Source organism: Psittacula echo, assembly GCF_963264785.1.
Source record: "Psittacula echo genome assembly, chromosome: 9".
Taxonomy (NCBI): Eukaryota; Metazoa; Chordata; class Aves; order Psittaciformes; family Psittacidae; genus Psittacula; species Psittacula echo.
In genome coordinates, this window is record NC_137745.1 from 14,767,813 (window position 1) to 14,789,430 (window position 21,618).

At 39.4% G+C, this 21,618-nt stretch overlaps 1 protein-coding gene across 1 annotated transcript in view; it reads left to right on the top strand.

Annotated features, from left to right (window-relative positions):
* Positions 1-5,512: 5,512 nt before the first annotated feature.
* The window catches only part of IL17RD (interleukin 17 receptor D), a gene marked incomplete at both ends in the record, with an annotated part of 45,849 nt that continues 29,743 nt past the window's right edge, over positions 5,513-21,618 (top strand). The window contains one exon of the mRNA XM_080625488.1: positions 5,513-5,644. Coding sequence (XP_080481614.1) covers positions 5,513-5,644 — 132 coding nt within the window. The remainder of the gene's footprint in view (positions 5,645-21,618) is intronic.

Here is a 21,618-nt window from a genome sequence, read left to right on the forward strand (position 1 = left end):
CTCCCCATTTTCCTGCAGCAGGAAAATGACAAACTGTCTGGATGGAAAGTATTGTGCTGTAGTAAGAAAGGGTTGAGACTACAAATAAAACTGAGAAACTTCTGTAAAAATGTTAATTCATTAACACTTCTAGCATGTATTCAAACTGCACTGAGGGGATCTTGATTTGCATTTTTCATAGTTGCTAAGATTAAATGCCTATATTGCAGAAAAATACCATTTTTCTGCAATACATAAAAAAATTTCAGTTATTGCTAAAGAATAAAACATGCATAACTTTGGGGATACAGTTTTTGGTTTGGCATATTTCTAGTTCAGCAGGATCTTTATTGAAAAATGACTCTTCATGCAATTTTGAATTTTCTTTGTATCACAAATCTGCTTCTAAAAGTGTAGTTTCATGTTACATCTAAGCCAGTGTAACAGAAGATTGCTGCTGAAAGATGCAGTCCTGCCCTGCTCCGTCTTCCCTCTGAAAAGACATGTGGCCACAGAGTGAGTCAATGCAGTGTGCTTTTGGAGCAGGGAGGGGAGTGTGTTTGGTGGCACATCAGTAAGTTGAATCATTTCTGAGAACTGTTTGTACCTTTATTATGTTCATGTGAATAAACAGATGCAAAACAAAACAGAAATACAGAGTTGACATCTGACTGCAAACGTTCTCTGCCAGCAGAATAAGCTGGCCTGTATGCAATACAGAGAACTCTGCAGTCTGGGGAGTGGTAATGTTATATGAAGATCTGCATCCATGGATCACTGATAAATTGTTATTTTGATGGTCATAAGAATTAATTTTCATATAATGACTGATTTATTTCAGTCAGTTCCTTTTCACCATAACCTACATCTGACACTAACTTGAACCTTTAGGAATATAGGACTGAAACTTCCCTGGTCGTTAAATGCAATTTCCTGTAGGAGACGTTAAGTCATCCAGAAAGGTCACAAGACCATTCACTCCTCATTCACTCTGAACTCTGCATGCCTCAAAACATCCCCAAATACCTGAAGGTAGAGTTGAGCTTTCTAAGAAAAAAGCTCAAACATGACAGTGTGACATAAAAAGTGAGCAGTGAGAAAAATTACTACCAGTACATTACAAGGGATTCTGTAAGCTGTAACGTACTCCACACTAAGGACTGGGTGCTCAATTTCAGGACTTGTTGCAAAGCATCTGGATATAGAAGTGGTGGCTGCCAGCGTCAAAGCACAATTCATGCATCTAATTGCACTTTCAAGTCCCATCTGGACACAGCAGCATCTACTCCAGAAGTGCCAATAAATGTCTGGAGAGGGCAGGAGGCAGCTGGCTGCCAGGACAGCATGCTGTGCTCCTTGCCACTTGCAGGACAGAAGCAGACAGTTGGATGGAATTGCTCTGAAGGCTGGATCTGGGCTCCATGGCCCACACTATTTTAAGCACTCACTGGTAGTGGATGACCTTAGGAAGTACTGTGTGTGTCTACAGAAAGCAGCAAATTAAAAACAAAGCCCACTACACATAGGGGTCTTTTCTGGTCTTACCAGGGGGCAGGAGCTTTCCTGACTCCAAATCTAATTACTGGTTTAGCCTGGAGCATGCGTGCAAGACATAAAAGCAGGCATCTTTATGACTCTGCGCTTAAGCAACCGCATCTATAAAATGAGACTAGTAACGCAGATTTTCTTTTCAGAACTCGGTGTTTTAATGAATTTTTAGCATTTCTCTAAAGGCCTACTGGTTTAAAAGTTGTCTTGAGCAAGGGAAGTATTCATAACAATTGATAGATTTGATTCAAATTTCAGTTCACTTTTATGGCCTGGGGTCACTGTCTTAACAGCTGAAAATCCTTCACTTAAGCTTAGCCAGACCGGTTGAAACTATGGCATGCCATCATGTGGAAGATTTCATCAGAGTAGAAATTTTGGAACCCTTGACACTGGTGGGAATGTTCATGACCTTGCTAAGCATATCCACATCCATTTCATGCTTTCTAATTTTGTTCTTAATGTTTGATATTGGAAGATCTTTCTTCCTTTTTATGCTAGATGTTCATTCCACAGGTAAACCATCCCCATGCCAGTGGGATGCTTTAGTATAAGTGGTTATTTTCAAAAGATCTGGTTTTCTGCTTTCCAGTACCTGCCAGATGAAGTTCCAGAAGACTCTCACACTGTGGGGTTTCTATTCTGGGATCTTATTTGTGCTTTTATGGAAAGCGAGATTGATACTTTGTGATTGCAGACCGGTAAGAGATTTCTGAGATGCTGCTGATCTTTGAGCACTCTGCTTGGTTTGCTGTAGCTCATCCTCACTTCCTAACAGTGGGTGGTGGTTATCTGTAACAGAATGTGATACTGCAATAGTCGTGATTGTCTGACTAAGCTGCAAGCACGATGTGTGCTTTCTGGCCCAAAAGTGTGTGATTTTTCCTAACTCCTTTGCAGTGAAGGTTGGTCTCTCTTGGAAGAGGTTTCAGTGCTAGAAATACGAAGTATGGATGGAGCATACAACTTCCAAGTCTAAGAAGGAATTTTGCTGAGTCACAGAAAAACATGGTAGGTAAATTTTAACCATATTATCAGACCTTTTTATTACATGAATTTTCATGTTTTTATAGGAACTGCTGCATTCTCACTGTCCCCTCCATCTGGGAACAGCTGCTCAGAGAAGGGAAGAAAAAAAAGGTTTTTAGCTTTAAGCAAAAAAGGTAGAGTGACAACCAAAACCAGCTGTAGAATGCATGATACTGATACCCATGACTTTTGGATATTATGCATTCTATACTATTTGGAAACAAGAGACTGTTGTAAGAAGGACAAAAGAGCCTACAGAAAAGCAGAGTCCCCACAGCCACTTCTGCCCTTCCATTAGCTAGCAGCATTTTGGAGAATCTAGCTAAAAATGTTAACTGCTGTCATTTGATTCCCACCTCTCCCCTACTCTTTCCCACAAAAAATTGCAATGGAAATTATTCTGCATGCATGCTAAGCAATGAAATGCTCTGTTCAGTCAGTTCATTCATGTCAGTAAGTTAGACATTGGTGGCAGTATGGAGATAATTCTTTTCAGATGTGTCATTTTGTTTTTAGCTTAACTATGGGGAAAGAGGCATCAGCAATGTTTTTGTCAGCATCTTTGCTCTGTGCTAGTAAGTTGAGGTCTCAGTAAATAAGACTGATAATTTTGCTGCTTTCTGGGTGCTGCCAGTGTGATCAGTGGTATCAAAGATTTCTGCAGTTATTCTGCTCCCTGGGAAATGTCACTCTTCAGTCTGTCTTTGCTTCTATTAAAATCATTGTAGGCTAATGCAGCAGCAGCACAGATAATGCTAATTTTCCTGAGTTCACTTAAAAGTTTCAGTTTCTCCAGCAGCCTCGGTCTCTGCTAACAGAAAATGCCAAACTGATTTCCCCGTAATTTAGGAGATCTGTTTGCAAATCAATGGCAATATGTTCAGCAAGGGGTCATTGCTTGTCACAGGTGGTTATGGGCAGCAGAGGTATTACTGTCCTGTAAAGAAATTGTACATATGTCTTACTTTCTTTAGCCATGATATAGTGTTGCTTTGTCCTTTGTAATGCATCAAAACACAAAAGGACTAGTTGCTCACAGCTTTCATACAGCCTGAATTGATTAAAAAAAAAAAAGGCTTATGTAGTTTTCAAGCCTGCCTGGTCAGTTCTGAGTAATGCAAGGGGACAGTAGAGCAGCAGTGGGTGGTATACAGTGAAAAAATACGTGCTATACTTTGATTCTGGTCTGGGACATACTTGGCCTCAGAAGACATCTCACCGTAAAGCCAGTGAAATGCCACTTACAGAATGAGTAGTTTTAATATCCCTTTTTTCAGAATTCCAGCCTGTGGAGGAAATGGAGACGGAAAATAAGCATCCCTTGTTCCCAAGGCCTTAAAAGGACTACAGTCTAATCTCCAATTTGAGCTAAAAAACGTGCAATGGCAAGAATTTCTTTTCATGTCATGAAGCAGGGCTATGGCCATCCAGAAGTCACAAACCTTTCTTCAAAGGTAACTGTGATTCATCAACTTCAGCAGTTGAGGACTCGAGTTTTATAGTGTTATTTTTGCAATAGTCACAAATGATGGAAACCCCTTTGACAGGGGTAAAACCAGCGCAGGTTTAAAAATTGTCAGCTGGTTGTGTCTCCTTGCAACTGATTGGCTTAGTGGTGTTTTTCCATACTATTGTAATCCAAACTATAGAGTCTTTTATAATACTGGTGGGTTTGCCTTTTCCATCAGGAGTGGTTTTTAAACATAGCAACAGAATGTACTAAAATCAAAAGTTTCAAAAATAATTGGAGTTGTGATGTGTAAAGGTGACGTATGATGAGGCCCTGAGCTACCTGATCTAAACCGAAGTTAGGCCTACTTAGAGCAGATGGTTAGACCTAACAACCCCCTGAGGTCCCTTCCAAGCTGAATTATGCTGTGGTTCTGTGCTTTGAAGGAGCCTTGGGCTTGTCTTACCTGACATGGAGAATTTCAGGTGAAGGGTTTGTACTCGATAGAATTCACTGGCATATCAGAGTAAGTTGCATTTGAAATCTGTTAGAAATGTGATTTATTTTCTGTTAAAAATGTTTGGTCAAAGCATGTTAATGCCAAAATTAACTGTAGAGACGCCAACTGAAAAAGCTGAAGTATTTATTGCTACATAGAGCTTCTATTGCAATTTCTGCAACTGAAATTTTAAAACTGACAGAGCGGAGATGTGGATTAGATATTAGGAAGCTCTTCTCTAGGAGGGTGCTGAGGCACTGGCACAGGTTCTCCAGAGAAGCTGTGGCTGCCCCATCCCTGGCAGTGTTCAAGGCCAGGCTGGATGGGGCTTGGAGCAAGCTGCTCTAGTGGAAGGTGTCCCTGCCTGTGGCAGGGGGTTGGAACTGGATGAGCTTTAAGATTCCTTCCAACCCAAACCATTCTGTGATTCTATGATAGCATATTCCTCCATCTTGTCTGGCGTTAGTTAATGCATTACTCTTCAGTTGTGACAGATCTATGATTGATTTTTGGCCAGTGGCCCTGATGGTGCTGCGTACTTGGACTGTACCACTATGAAGATCATCCCCGACAGTGAAGTGGCACCGATCCTTTCCTTCTTGTGAGAGAAGCCCAAACACATAGGTTTCTGTGAGCTGTACCCAGCTCTGCTGGGTGTGACGGGATCAGCAATACAGGAGAAGGCGAAGAGGAGGCTGGGGGCGGCCGATCAGGTGCTGGTACCCCCGTTATGTTGCAGGAGGAGGCACAAGCTCGCTGAGGTCTGGCGGAGAGGGGCCCGGCGTACTGAGCGCTGCCCGGGAGGCGAGCACACATCGAGAGGCGGCGAGAGCCACTGATGCCGCCGAGCCCCCGGCTCGGGCCGGGGAGGGGCCGTCCCGGCGGGGGGCGGTGGGGCCGGGCCCAGCACAGACGGGGAGGAGCCCCCCGCCCCGGCTGGTAGCGCGCATGCACACAGCAGCGGCAGTGGCCCCTGAGTTCTGGTGGTGCGGGGCTTGTTGCGTACCATGGCAGCCGGGTTGGAGCTCGGCTCTCTCCTCTTCGCACTTGTCGCCTCTTTTGGTGGCCACCAGCCCGCTGGGGCCGCTGGAGGAGCCAGCGGCAGGAGGGGGGCAGCAGCCGAAGCCTGCGGAGGGAGGGTGAGTGGAGCGAAGCAGTGTTGCTGCTCGGTCCCCCGCGCAGGCAGCCGCGTTCGCGGGGTGCGGGGTGTTAGGGGGGTGCCGAGAGCTGCCATCCTCGGGGTGCCGGGCGCTGACCGGGGAGCGCCGCTGGGGGTGGGCATGGCCCCTTGGGGCAGCGGGCTGCTACCGCGGGGAAAGCGTCCTCGGCCGCCAATAAAAGCTGCCCCGGGGCGCTGCGTCCGAGAGTTCGTTAACTTGCGGCCCCGAGAGAGAGTGGCATGTCCTGGGAAGGGACATGTACGGGTGTCTCGCCCGGGGTGGGAGGCAGTCCACAACCAGGGAGGGCGAAAAAGTCACTCGACAGGTCCTTCGCCACCAGCTGTCGCCTTCCTTAGGTCGACCTGAGCTGCGAGGAGGATAAAAGCGATCCCTTGGGCTTTGTTATTTTAATGATGCGAGGCCGGCTTGGGGTCTTAGCTTCAGGCCTGATTCATTATACAGAGGATGTAGGAAATTTACGGGAGGGGGAAAGGGGGAGGAAGGTGATAAACGTTTTGTTACTTGGTCTTTGCCTTTTGTTCCCGTTTCTGGTGTGTTTTGCTGTCAGACTTTTCTTGTTTGCTTTCCCTGTTTTGTGTGTGTTTCTAAATAACTTTGAGTTGTGGTTTTTTTGTGTGTACTCCTTTTTCTTTCCTTTCTCCCGATGTGTAGTTACAAGCGTAGTTGAAGCGTGGTGATCCAGGAACCGGAGGGAGCAGAAATGACTTTCATTGCTTTTCCTTTTTGTTAGACTGTCACTAAGGATTTTCTTGGTCTTAGATCAGCTCCTTTGAGAGCGTTACGGCAACACGCAGTTCAGGAGTTTGTAGGGCATAGTTTAATAAGGCGAAAGCATTGGAAAATGTGTAAAAGTGTGGAAAAACAAACTTCAAATTCTGATAAAGCTTAAGACCTGCATCTTTGTGTTGGTTGGAACTCCTTTAAGATTTACATTCCTCTGTTAGGTCTTTTTAACTGAGAATGAGGAATAAAATGTTTTGGCGCAGTGTGTCTGTTGTATGTTTCACCAGATGTGGGCAGGATGCTGCACAGGCTTGTAACCACCGCTATGCATGTTTCTGTCAAGTTTTGTATCATCTAATCAAGTAAATTATCGCTATTAAAAAGTTACAACACTTGATTAGTGTATTTTGGCCTTTATAGAAATACTCGGATGCAGTTTGTATTGGATTTATTTTTGCTTACATCATATAATTGTGTGTATGAAACCTGAATGTACTGCAATACAATTTTTTTAATTATTTTGGCTGTCTCTTAGATCAGCAAAAATCACACTTTCCAATTAGCTTAAGCCCCCCTTTGTCTTTGTTGCTCACAACCTATGTAACATTTTAGCTTATTAAATATTTGCACTTGTTTCTGGTTTTATTATATATTCAGTTTCAAGTTCAGACTTCCCTCACCAATTTATTAGATATCTTGACTGTGTAGTTATAACTTTATAGTCTGATTTTGTAATACCAGTCTGCTTATGATTCTCTTCATAACCAGGGCCGGGCAGCATTTGTTAGAGTAATGACTGCAGGATGGTACCCATTGTCTCAGTTATGTGCTATTTATCTTGGTCTGCATGTAAGTTTTGAGTAGACTTGACATACTATTAAATGACTGATGGCCCCTCTAACACATTGTCTGTTCTGGAGCAGGGTTGCCTTTGAAGTAGTACCCTGTAGGAAGTAAAGAGACTATTTGCTCTATTAAAATTCCTTGGTATTTCCTCTGTTTAACCACAGGCCACTTCCCCTCTGCCACTCTAAACGCTGCAGGGACACTGACTGATTGAAAAGACACAAGCCCTGAAGTGATTGCATCCTATTCAAATAGATACTCTCATTGCAGGTTATTTATAAGTAGTGTCTAATTAATGTGTGTTAAGGACATGAATAAATCTTAACCTTCCTTATACAGAAAGTAAAAATGTCTAGATTGCATTAAATGAAACAGTTGAATTGAGGTAATTCTCAGTGGCATAAATAAACAATCTAGAAAAGTATCAGTTAACTTTTAATAATTGTTTAAGGAGAAATAAGATATAGGTGGCTGGGTGTTTTTATGTAGATTTAGGTACACACAAGTTGGATACTTTCTGCTGCCAAAACTGTGACTGTGTGCTGCTGTTCCCACCCAAATGAGTCTTCTTTTATTGTTTGAATGTTGTTTTTGAAACTCTGTGTTTCACCTGGTACATTAATGCAGTAATACTCATTTTCATTTCACTCTACAAAATACAGTTTTAAGTTTCTTCAATATTTTGTAGGAGTAAAAGCTTGACTTGATGGGAATGTATTACTGGACTATGATTAAAAGAATGTGGTGAGGATGTATTTGATGTTTTGGTTCATAGCTTCTGACATTGTTGTTAATAGCTAACGTTTTCAAAGCTAAAGTGTTCAGAGATGTGGTTTTTTTTAAACCACTTTCATTGTATTAATCACCTTCTCTAGTAGTAGTCTGGCATTTGTCTTGCAAGATCAACATATATCTGCAGCAGGAAAGAAGTTAACAGCAGGATGAGTAACTTAATGTTACTGTTGCTAAGAATTATCAGTGATTTCAGCAGCTCCAGGGTTTTAGAATTTGGATTGACTTTCCTACATCTGGGATTTCTTTCATTGATGTTTAACAGAAATGTTAATGTATTTCTACATTGAATGTTATTTCAGATTAAGGTTCACTTGAAGCAGAATAGTATTGTAAAGTAGCTTTCCATATGGATAGTCTTTCCATATGCATGGCCTTACTACATCATATGCATACCTTTATCCAGAAAAAATAAATCAGGGAAGGGCCCCTTTTAATCTAGAATAAGTATGTCCACATGGGAAGCTGTTCTGGAAAAGCAGTCTCTGAATTTTTTTCATGCTATAAACAAGCCATGAAGTGTACAGAGAAGACAGACAGGGACTCTGATGAGCTGAATATATTTCAGATTCATTTATTCAGTGTTAAACACATGAGCAACTTCAGTCTCAAGTTGTTGTGTAGATTCTAATGGGACTGCACACATGAGTAATTTTTTTCATGTGTTTAATTCCTCTGAAGTTCCTGGTGCTGAGCCATGTTCGGTATAAAGCTTAAATTTAATGAGACTGTATGATGAGAAAGAATAAATAATACAGCATTTTAGCAGACACCCACCTTATTCCCCCCCATTAGCAGAGAGTTGTACCTTCCTGTGCTAAGCAAAGCATATTATATGTACTGGGGTTCTCTGTTCCTGAGCATTCTTCCCTGAAACTCTCCCTGTGTCATCTTTATTTAAGGAGCTTGCTATTTCCTTTTCTCTTTCATAGCAGACTCTGAAACCTCCATTTCCTACCGTTCCACTATCACGAGCATTGCCTGTCTCTTTATTCTTGCTATGTCCCTACATTTATCTCCTCAAGCATCCCTCCCAGCACCCATTCTTCTCTACAGGATTTTTCTAAGCACAGAGCTAGGTCATACTGAAATAATTTTCCCAACTAAATACATGTTTTGGGAACTTTATTTAGGAGGAAAAATACCTTGTAAAATTATAAGAGATAATTTACCAAAGTTTAAATTTCTTCCTTTTTCAATTATTTTCTAACAGTTAAAATCCGATTTTCTCTTGCAGAGTAGTTACAAATTGTAAAGGGTATTGACCAGAACACAGACCTAAGTTGAAGCATGGTGGAAGGTGTTAATGTTTGCCATCAGGGTGTTCTTTAATCTAACACTTCCAGAGTTGGTTGAAAGCTCTGCAGACCAGATGCCAGCAGTTCTGTATCCTCCATTTTTTAGGAATTTTTAGAATCAATATATTTCTCTCCTTTGGCCTATAGAAGAATGTGATGGTGTTTTAGAACTGATTCAGTGTGTCATTTAAAGCTTAGTGTGTTTCTCTGATTGGATATAATGCAATATGTTGAGTGCAAGGCTTTGCAAACATGGTCAGTCATGCAGGTAGGCATCTGTGTTGCTTTTGTTTAGCTTAGAATTTGGCTTCAAGCTCATTCCAGGTTTGATGGTTTTTAAGTTTCATTTATCAAGTAATGTAGCAGAGAATGTGACCCCATTTTTACTCCAGTGTCAGAAAGTACTGATGACCATCTACCTATTAAAGTTGACTTAAAAATGCGCAAAGTGTTTATTTAGCTTATTTAGTGCTTATTTAGATGATTCTATGATTCTGTGAATGTTTCCTCAGGAACTCTGAGGCTATACTGTTTAAGTACTGGGTTTTCAGAAATAATATTCAGACACAGTGCCTAGAGAACAAAATAATAGAAGCATTAGCCTGCTTATGAAATTGAAACTGGCTCCCAGTGTTAACAAAATGTTTATTCCCTTGCATGTTTCTGTGGAATTGGGGAATTTGAATATGATTCTGATTCATAAGCTATTGACTTATGATCTAGTTGAAAATGCCTGCTCATTGCGGAGGGGTTGGACTAGATGATTTTTGAAGGTCCCTTCCAACCCAAACCATTCTATGACTCTATGTCTTAACAAGGTCTCTGCAGCTGAAGTCTAATAGGACTGTTACAGATCTGATTAATTTCCTCTCTAGATCATATCCCTTAGTTTAGATGTTGAACTCCACTCACTGCTTTACTTGCCTAAAAATCTGCTTTTGAGTAAGTGTAGTGACTGCTGTATCACACTTGGTAATCTAAAAACTTGAGACACTTATTTAAGAACAAGTTCTGCTTTAATAGATTAATACTTTATAGTCCACTGGTGAAAAGCTGTTAAGCTCATGATTAGATGATGCTGGCTTTTCTTTAGTTAATTATTTGGTAATGTTAATATAACAAGGATGTTACTTAATTAAAACTGCAACATTTAAAGGGTGTTTAATAAGGACCAGCTGTCCTTTCCAACAGATCAGTCTAAAGATGATGAAACAAAGCTTTGATGTTAGCTTGCCTGCTTAATTCTGCTCTGAGGCTGAATTTTACCCATAAATTCAGCATGCTTTTTTAGAAGCGAACAACGTAAAAGGAGTGTGAAGCATTACCAGAGAACCATTAAACTTGAATACCATTTTAAAAAGTAAAAATACTTTTTTATTTTTAATTTCTTTGGTTTTTACATTTACTGCTACCAGCACAGTGAAGTATATTTAAACACAATATTTTTCGTGAAACTTTAGGTTAATGCTGATGCTTCTGTATCATGTGTTGTTCCTGTATTTAACAACAAACATTATTATTATTCATAAATACATAACACCTAAAAAAAGGCATGAAAGCTATATTAAATACATAGATGTTTATTTATTACATCCTTCTCCCTGTGTGAATTATCCAAAATCATTTTATGGAAGTGCAAGTTACAGTAACTTAAAATAAGGAGCTATGGCTATGTCAGTACATATTAAGTACTTAATTTTAGGTTATGGTAACGTGAGACTTCATTTAAGGATCAAAATTTTAAAGTGTAAACTTGAAAAAGGGTTTTATCCTGTCATGCATGTAATACTTTACAGTTGTTGCATTGTCCAGCTGTTTGGCTTCTCCAGCTGTTCTCAAGTGGAGTCACCTGAAAATTCTACATGGTTTTCACATAAAGACTTTAACCAGATATATACTTATTAAAGTAGTGAATACAGGCATGTGTCAGTAATGGATAGACTCACTTCTGTTGTTTCATTGCAATGTTTATTTAACAGAAACTTAAATATTATCACTTTGATTATCCAGAATTCTGCCAGCCATGTCTTACAAATTGCTTTGCAGCAGGCTGGTACCTGGTGTGTTAACCCCTCTGTTCATGGAGCCTGTTCTCTTAGGTAGATGAGTCAAGTACCTTGGGAGATACTGTCCAAATGCACTGTTTCTTCACTGAAGAATAGCAGTGGGCTTCTGGTTAATTTATGGTGTGGCTGCAGTGAAGAACATGGTTCTGAGGAAACAAGCTTACTGTGGTTTAATGGTACCCCAGAGGAGTTGTTGCAAGTGAGTTTAGCTAAAGCCTATCCAGTAGAAAGAGCACTAAAAAGTGGAACATTTATGACAAGGCAGTTTAGAGCAGCTGCCAGTCCAGCAGTAGCTGCCAGTCATACCTGTGTGGGGTTTGACTAAATTCTCATTCCTACTCAAAGTACAGTGTTCAGACTTCTAAATACAGCAGGATTGGAGGTGAAAGAGATGGGAAGAGCACCAGAGGGGCCTGTTATGGTAAAAACAGGACAAGATGAGGCACAGCTGATGGTTCTGAAGTATGTTCTAGAATAGGTCACCTGGACAAGTCAAGTAGAGGATGTTCTAAGAACACATTTCAGTTATTTGTTTTTTTTTTTTTCCCTAAAAATAAAACTAAAAACCCAACAAACTTCAGGAACCCGCTGAGGAAGCCTCACAGTAAGGAAATTCGCAGATTAACAAGAAGGTTTTTAGGTTAGTAACAATGTTTTAACAGGTAATACAAGTACATGGAGCCACATGAACAAGTCACATCATTGTTTAGTCCTCCTGTCACCTCTCACCGCTGTGCAGATAGATTCCAAGAGCATGAGAGAAATTAAATGTGCAGGTAGGGATTTGTTCTTTCAAAGTTTGACTTGGTGATTAAAAGTAATTAAAGCTTGGATTAGAGGTTTAGCAAGCACCAGCACACATTTCAGGAGATACTGTATTCTTTGGAATTTTATCTCACTTGAAGGCTTTTACAGTGATATATCACTATTGGCTTTGAAGAATTGTTCCAGACTTCCTATTTATTACTATTCCTTGTGCTAATAATAGTGCAAAAGTCCTGTGGGTGTACCAGAACACTGCCTCTTGGTACTCTGTTCTTGAGGCCTCATTCAGGTAGTAAGGGAATAGCAACAGGAAGTTAATTCTCTGGCTAGGCAGTGTCTGCGTCATAATTTGCTATCCCTTTCAGTGGTTACCCATAGTTTTTTGCATTTCTTGGGTGTTGTGGATTTTTCACATGGTTGAAAGTCAAAATGCTGTGTTAGATTCTAGTAAAAGACACCTGTTTTTTTTTTTTTTTTTTTAAAAGACGGCTGTTTCCATACTTTTAAAGCCCACTCCATTCATTGATAGGCTCTTTAGGCAGTAGGTGATGAATGCCTTCAAACAGGTGGATGAATTCTTTGTATTGGCTTAGGAAAGTAGCTGTCTGCTCCTGCCAGAGCCATCCAGTACATTAAACCCCCCCTTTAACTTGAATTAAGCAATCCATTAATGACCATAGATGAGTTCCTTAACCTAAAATGAGCAGGATAAAAGAGTTAAGTATGAAATAATTTTCTTAGTATGCTAGCAATAATTAGGGCTGGAATCGTGGCTAGCAAAACCTTTTAAATAGGTTAAGTCGAGATGAAATATGAGTAATTTTGGTATCAACCTGAGGGTGTGCATGATGCAGAACGGAAGGGGTAGGGACTGCTTTTCTTTAAATGATGAAAGAATCCTTGCTCTGGCAATTCACTGGTATGACTTTGTACCTCTGAAAAGCCATCCAGGCCTTTTGGGAGAGGGCCAGGCACTTCTAGGGCAGGTAGGAACTAAAAGACTGATAGCTCACCTACTGCATGAAAAACAAGACAAGTGAGCAGTGTTTTCAGTGGAGTGTCAAAATCTATCAGTAGTACATAAATGGATATTGAACATACGGAATATATGTCAGCAATCTGTTAAATGCTTTAAATGAATGTTAAATGTTTTAAATCTGTTATTATGGTCCTTCTTCATGTTGCCTCAAGTTTAAAGCTGTAGATGCATGAGCAGCCTTTTATGCATCTGGTCTTGGGCTGTTATTCAGCAAGACAGTAAATCTGGTTTTGGAGCACATCACTCATGCTACTTATTTTGTGTGTGCCCAAATCATAGAATCGTAGAATAGTTGGGTAGGAAAGGACCTTAAGATCATCTAGTTCCAACCCCCCTGCCATGGGCAGGGATGCCTCACGCTAGACCATGTTGCCCAAGACTCTGTCCAACATAGAATCATAGAGTGTGAGAGCATTGTCCTGCGAGATTTCATGGTTGCTCAGGTGTTATACCTGTGCTTGCAGGCCTGAAAGCATAAACTCTGAAATGTATGTTCTGATTAATTCGGCAGAATTGGAGCTGTGTGCCCATGACTTATCTGAATCAAATTTGTACCCCTTGTTGACCTGACACTGTGCAGAGGTGGTTGTGAAATGAGTTCTGTGTTGATAGATACACCTTCTTGTTGGCAGCATTGAGTCTGCAAGCCAGCAGCCTTTGAGTATGTACCCGGCCTTTTGCTTTTCCTTTACAAATGCTGTACAGAGCATAACGTGTCACAGGAATGCAGGGGTCATTGTAATGTCTTTGAGGGAAGTGCTGCCAAAATGCGTTTGTCTGTTTTCTGTAACCTTTGTATTTTGATGATCTAACATGGGAAGTACAAGCTCTCTCAGTGCTGGAACCCTGGGCTGACAAACTCTAAGAGACAAATTGGAACATGCAGAGTTCAAAGGACTCCAACTAAACCTGTGTATCAGGTCATAAGTTGCTACAATGGGTGGGTGTCATACTAACAACTAGACAACATCAGTCTGAGTCTTGAGGCTGCTGTGTAGAGGAGATGATAAGCACGCAATTCTGCTTGGAACTGTACCTTCTGTGCTTAAAGGTTTCCAAAGAATTGATTTCTATCAATCTCTCTATATGGAATCTCTTATCTTACAGAATTGTATGTAATAACTGTTGCTATACCCACTGTAACATGGCAATGCTGGATTTTCGTCATGGTTGGTGGGCAGACTTGGATTTTAATTTCTGACCTTCCCTATGTTCTTCACTCTCCTATCAGTGGGAGGGACTAGATATTTCTGATCTTACTTCTGGCTACATTCAAATCCAACCAAGCAATCAGTGACTTCTCTGACTTTTTTTGTATACGGCTGTGGGAAAATTCCTGGTTGGCTGGCTATGAATTAACGAAAATCCTTAGAATGCTTTGCTAATGATAGCTCCTGTGGCTTTAAAAATGCTATTCCCTTTTTTAATTTGAGGGAGGTCACAGAGGTTTACAAAAACTAAGAAAAGAAAACTTAACATCTGGTTGTGCTCTGTTGATGACTGCTTTTGTGTGAAGAAAAGTTATGGCGTCTCCTCAGCATCAAACACATTCAAGGTGATCCCTTCCAAGAACTCTTTGCAAGAATACTTTTCAAACTATGTTTTCTAATTAATTTTGCTTTGTATTTTCAAATGGAGGGGTTTAGTCCTCCATGGGAATCCTAAACTCATAATATTGTCACTTAAAATGCACTCTACTTTATAAAATAAACTTATTTTCTAGACTTTTGTATTTGTAACATAAATGTAACATAAATACTTATGTATGTTTCTAATATTTTCCTTTAAAGTTGTAGGACTCCAAGTTTAAAACAAGCTCTTAGGTTAGATTCTAGGATTCATGAAAGGAGATTTTCTTTTGTGTTTGCATATCCATAGAAGTAGAGCTTTGTCTAGCTGCATATAGACTTCCAAAGAGTAATCTGATTGGTAAAAGTCCCCTTTCTAATTTTAATTTTACAGGATAAAAATTATTTTTCTTTTCAATGCAGATTAAAACTGTGTGTGAATTTAGTTCAGCTAGTAGGAAGGCATAATAGGGGAATGTTTAGTTCCAAACAGTAAATCTTCTAAATTGTTGAAACCAGAAGCTCTCAGCTGCTGGGTTCAACATATGTATTCCAGGTGTGACTGGCCTAGAATAAGAAAGCATTAAAAAATACAACTTTAGAGACTTCTAGTAGTCACATTATCTTTTATGCAATGATTTCACAAACTGTATGCAGGCCTCTATCATCTTGTGGACACAACACCCCAATCTGTTTCCTTTTAAACATAGAATACTGAGGGTTTTGTCGAGTGGTTTTTTTTGTTTCAGTTGTTTGTTGGGTTTTTGTTTTGTTTAAAGAGCTAAAATCCTACCTGTTGAAATCAGTGGCAAAACTTTGACTTCCATTCTGATGGGATTTTGTCTTTTACACCTCAAGTGGCTTATGCTGTGTGGTTACCCAACACTCAGCAGCTGTGACTGTCCTCAGTGCAAAAGCTGTGTGCTTTGCACCCTTGGAAATGAAACCTCTTCTCGCTTTGCTTATTTGTGTCTATGGGAATATTACTACCCACTAAACTGGGACACCCGTTCAGAATGCTGGTCATTTCCAAAGTTAATCCCATGTGGAGAGTTTCTGGGTGAATATTCTTAGTGCGGGGCAGTGTTGCAGAGAGTGGGGCTAACTGGGAGCCAGGGAGCTGACTGCCAGAAGCAGGATAGCTGTGTTAATGGGGCATGATACCTAGTTCAGAGCAGTTTGCTGGCATGGCAGCTGCTGATCCTTAGGGGTTTTCTTGATAATAGCTCTCTTCAGTCTGAGTGTGGCGTAGGTGTGTTCTGAAGCAACCCATACAGCCTGTTGGTCATAGAGTAGGTTAGTGCAGTGTAAAGTTACATCTTGGTTTATCACATAGTAATAACTTCTTCTACAAAGAGGCCCTGGGGGATAGATTTTATTATATGTTTTTTAAATGCACCACAGTAACTTTGGGTACAGCTGTGCCCGTACAATTTCCCTGTCTGAGCTGTTCAGGTGCCAGTCCATATCTTTGTCTCAAAGCCCTGGTAAAGCCTGCTTGCGCTGCTTCATACTCCTCCAATTTCTATGGAGATCAGTGTTATCTCCCGGCCTGGGCTTGCCACTAATTACAGGCAGTAGTAACAAAATGAGGATGGAAGTTGGAACCAGTAAGTTGTGCAATTTACTCAGAGCATAAAGATTGCTCTGTCTGGATGAGCTTTAAATAGGGTGTGGGAAGGAGGCGTTGCTGAATCACAAACCCTTTTAGCAAAGTTTTCAAGCTTGTGCTGGGCTTCTTTGCCTTGAAGTCTTAGAGATATGTGGTATAAATGGGTGATTTAAGTTCACCCTGTAAGTGTGAACAGATCCTTAGGAGCTTGGAGTGGGATTCTGAAAAAGAATGGAGTGCCCTAACTCCTATTAACTTTCAATGGGATTTGTTCTCTTTTGTGGTTCAGGGTGTAGTTACGTTTTATGTTGACTCAGCAGTGAAGCTGGTTAGTGAAATTTTCACTCCCATCTGCTTCCTCTGACTTTGGTCTTCCCTTCCCACCTGTTTTAATGCACCTGTTTGTGAGCTGCATTGTAAATGACATTATTAAAACTGTTTGCATTGAAGGTTCCCCTGCTTTCCTTTTTTCTTTTCCTTCTTTTCACAACTGGGGTCGTTTTGATGGCATGAATAAAATGAGGTCCCCATGCAGTCGTGTTAGATGTAAGTCCAGATGTGTTGAGCTGTAGCATGAAGGAGGAGCCAAGGACTGGACAGAGGATTTGGGAAATCCCTAAGCTAATTTTGTGATTAAGATGCTCCATGTAACTATTGAGATACTTCTAAAATTCCCACCCTTGAGGTGTGTTAATTTAGGTACCTTTAAAAAAGTACATCATCAAAAGAATTTGAGGCTAGTTTAGTGAGCATATATGAAATTTAAAGTCTAAATTATCAAGAATTTTCATGTGAACATTTTTTTCACCAGTGACTTTTTCACAAGCAAGAAGATGATAATGTTTCAGAAATCATTTCCGTGGCTGTTGAACTGCAGCCAGCTCTGTGGTGGAATAGAGTGCATGGTAACGCTGTACAACTCTTCCTGCCAGGAAATGAAGGGTAGGGTATTCATTTGTAACCCGAGGGGAGGACTTCACTATACAACCTATAGATTGTGAATGGAATTTGGGCAGATTACCACTAAAATTACAGAATGACCCACTAGGTCTTTTCTAAGTTTCATTTTCTTGTCTTGCTCTGAGGACAGCATCTCCTGATAGTACAGTATCTATGCGCAAATTTGTGTAGCTGTGGTGTACAGTCAAGGATTCTTCCCCATTATAAAGAGCTTTGACTTTACTGCCTCAGATTTTTTTTCTCTTGAGACCTTCAGATACTGCTTAGAAGAAAGGACCAGATATATAGCCTGATGCTTTGGTTCTAAAAGAATATAGAATGTTTTACTTTTTCTGTTGTATAATAAAAACTACTTAATAAGGTACTTTTCAAAGAATCAGTAACATGCTTTATTGTTTAATTTTTTTTTCAGCAAATTATGTTGGTGGTGTTTAATAATTATCTTTACCTTAGTTTACCTTCTGACAGGAGTAATAGGTTAACCACAAAAAAAGTTAAAATAAGAATCAAAAAACCAAAACAGACGCCTAACTCACTCTGACCCTAACAGGTGAAAAGTTATTATTCTTATGCTTCTGCAGAACATCAATGGAAACCAAACCTTTATCTTTTATTCATTAGTCAGGAATAATGCAGGTTGGGATAGCTTCGGTTTCTCAATATAGTTGCATTTGTAAGAGTAATTCACTAATCATGCCATTCACTTTTGGGGTTCTCTTTCAATAAGGACCACTAGCCGTGAAATGTCATGCAGAGGTTTGAAAATGGGACATTCAGCTCACTAAAGAATGAGCTGTGAGGACAGACTTTCTTTTTTATTACATTCTGGCAGTAAATGTATGAATCAAAGCCATAAAGTAAGTGATAGAATAACCCCAGTATCATCTAACAGATGATAGATATGGATGACTGTTCTTCAGTGTAGCTATGTGACATTTGGTATATATATTTAGTTATTGTTTTTTATATTCCAGTTAACTGCAGAGGTTAGTGATTTGTAAACTCTAGTAGTTTATTTGCATGCTTGTATGTGGAAAGTTGATTTGTAGTTATAGGTATGCATATGTAGTTATAGGTATGAATTTTCCACTTTCCCTCCAATAAGGTTAGGTTTTATTGCAAGGGAGAAAATAATAGTTTCCATGTTTATATTTTACAATCAGTAGTGTTGCTGTTGTAAGTGATCATGTACATTGGAAGTAAACCATACTGGCCTTTGGGTCCACATCTCAATTTACTACAATAATGAAATTCTATTTTACTGGACATGAAGGTTTAAACTGAAAGGGTTTTATATTCTGTATTGTGTTCTCTTCCTGTGCAATGTTTTAGGATTATATATTTATAAATTCAGTTCAATTTTGATAAAAAGAAGTCAAGTGAAAGTTTGAGATGAATACTGGTTCAGTTTAACTTTTTAGTCTGTATATTTAAATGCTTAAGCTCTTAAAACTTACGTTGCAGTTCTGGTTTCTTAAATAAGATAATTGCTAGAAGGAAACTTGTTCATGGTATTAACTTTCTATGTAGAGTCTTTTGTTAAAGTGATTGTTTCCTGCAGAAAAGGATCAGTTAGTGTGTGTGTGTCTTTAAAAATAGGAGGTTAGAAATTATTGTAGATGCTTTTTTGAATATTTTTAAATTCAGAAGATTTTTTTTCATCATTTGATCAAAGTCCCATAACCTGTGGCTCTGTTTTTGTTACACATGCTGATGGGCTGTGGATAACATTACATTTTTTCAGCATGAAACTGAACACTTCAAATCCCTAAAGCCGTCTCAAATTTATGGTTAATAAAAGAATTTATTGTACTGGATGTCATCTGTTATATCACTCTGGGAACAGAAACTGGCAGTGAGTGGACAGGAAATATTTCCATTTCAAATCACTTCAATCCTATGGTCTGGGGCGAAAAGTGTCTGATTTCAGAGAAATCACTGTGAATATTGGTGTAATAGAAGTATTTCACTTTAGAAGAGTATAATACTTTTTCAAATACTTGTTGCTTTATAGTATTTTATGTAAAGATACTACTTATTAATATCATACTTTGTATTTCAGTACTGATCCCTTAACCTTTTCAAGGCAGAAGGAATAGTAGTAATGTATTTTCAGGTAAATATATATGCCAAGTGAGCGGCAGTTTGATGAGTTACTGTATGGTGGCCAAACTGCTTCAAAGTCTTTTTATTTGTAATTGGTTGTTTTTTTAAGAGTGTGAACTCCTATGTGATGATCAGTTTCTTTCAGCTTAATGGATTTCTTCAAGTTGTCTCCTTTGGGAATACGTTCTAAAGTGTGAGACCCATGGACTGCAATAAGTGGAAACTTCAAGCAGTCAGATTGAAGTTTCTGTGTATTTTTCATGTGTTAAGTAGTATTTGAACAGCTTTACATTTTAAAGTATTTAGAGCATTTCAAATTATTACAGAATCATAAAATCTTTTCAGTTGGAACAGACCTTTAAAATCATAGAGTCCAACTGTTAGCCCAGCATTGGCAAGTCCACCACTAAACCATGTCCCTAAGTGCCACATTTACACATCTTTTACATACCTCCAAGGATGGGGGCTCCACCACTTCCCTGGGCAGTCTGTCCTAATGCTTGATCTTCTTGCTTGTGCTGTGTTGATTGCAGGTGTCTTGGGGCTGGCACTTCAGGCTGCCCAGAGTTACCGCCAGAGTCCAAGTAACGCCGTTGTGTAAAAATGGTTCTTGCATTTCTAGATCAGTGTAAATGTTTGCTGGTCATCCAGGGAATGTTATAACCAGGGGGAAAAACTTTCTACATTTTTATCTTCAGCATGTGTTAACATCCTGAAATACTCAGTTTTTCATTTTCATACTATTGCACATTAAAATGTGGTTATAAAAAGTTTGGAAATAGTTGTGCATTTCCCTTTTTAAATGATACAGTTTTTCACAAGTCCTGTATAGGACTGATTAAAATTCATTTATTGAAAGAGGGATGTCAGTTTAACTTTTCCGGTGCAAACCAGTTTATCTGGTGTTATTTTGGGGAAAATGCTGTGAGAAGAGCAGATGAGAAGAAAACAGTACCATGGAGTGGCCATGTGGGCGCTGAGTCTGATGGATAATTTTTGTTTGAGTCCTTTGCTTTCAACCAATTAATCACATTTTATTTTATGATTTGACTAAGTTGAGATGGAAGAAAAATGGAATTCATGGTAGTGTTCAAAGGGAAGCTATAGAAGTTTAATATGATTTCCTTCTGAGAGTGTGTGTACCTTGATGTGACATGTATTTGTAAGTAGAGAAATCTGTTTTGAAGCTTTTTCTTTGTTATTTTACAGAACATGGGTGAGCAGTGAATTTGGTGTGTCTCATGCCTTGGGGGATCTGGGCTAGAGTAACAAACGTTATCAGATTAGGCAGAGATTAAATAGGGTCCAGATAATACTTGCTGTGTTTGCTTGATTGGTTTTTGTCCAATCATGGTAAAATTGTTACACAAAGCCAAGTATTTACTTAAAAGTCAAGAGAAAAGTTAAAAGGCCCCATCACTAAAATCAGAGCAGATGATTTTGTATCTGACTTGACACCCTATTTCTGCTAGATTGTAATTCAGTGTCTTGAACATCACCTTGTGGAAAGCTTATTGTATTGCCACTGTGAATGTGACCTTTGTTCCTTTGTTCATTCCTAAATATTTTACAGGTTCCCCTCTCCCCCTAAACCTCAGTAGATTGTATTTTAGCTTTCAAATAGTTAATGTCAAATTTATATAAGCACTTATTACCACTTACCCTGATTATTCTATTACAATAACTTCACCTCACACCTTACTACTAATCAAAATAACTCAAGCCAATAATCCACGAATTATAACGTGGAAAATTGTGCATCTAGTTTCTTTCATAGTCAAGCCTTAGCTTATCAACTCTGCATCAGCTAAGTTGTTTGAGTGCATGGAATTTTTCTGTTTTGCATACCCGAAAACCAAATCTTAGTAGGGTCGAGATTTGTTACTCAACTTCGGCGAGTCAGAAAAGCTTTATTACAAAAAATAATTAAATCTAAATTAAACCAAGGCACTCCCCTTTTAAAGAAAGGAAAATTTTAAACTAAGGATTTGTTGTAAAAGTTGTTACTATGGATATCATCAAAGGACATGAAGTGAAATCTGCACCTCGTGATGCCAAGTGAGTGGTGTGTATGTGGACACAGGATAAATGGCAGTCCTTTCTCTGAGTACTTTGCTATATGAAGTTATTTCATAGACAACCGGAGGAAGGGAAATT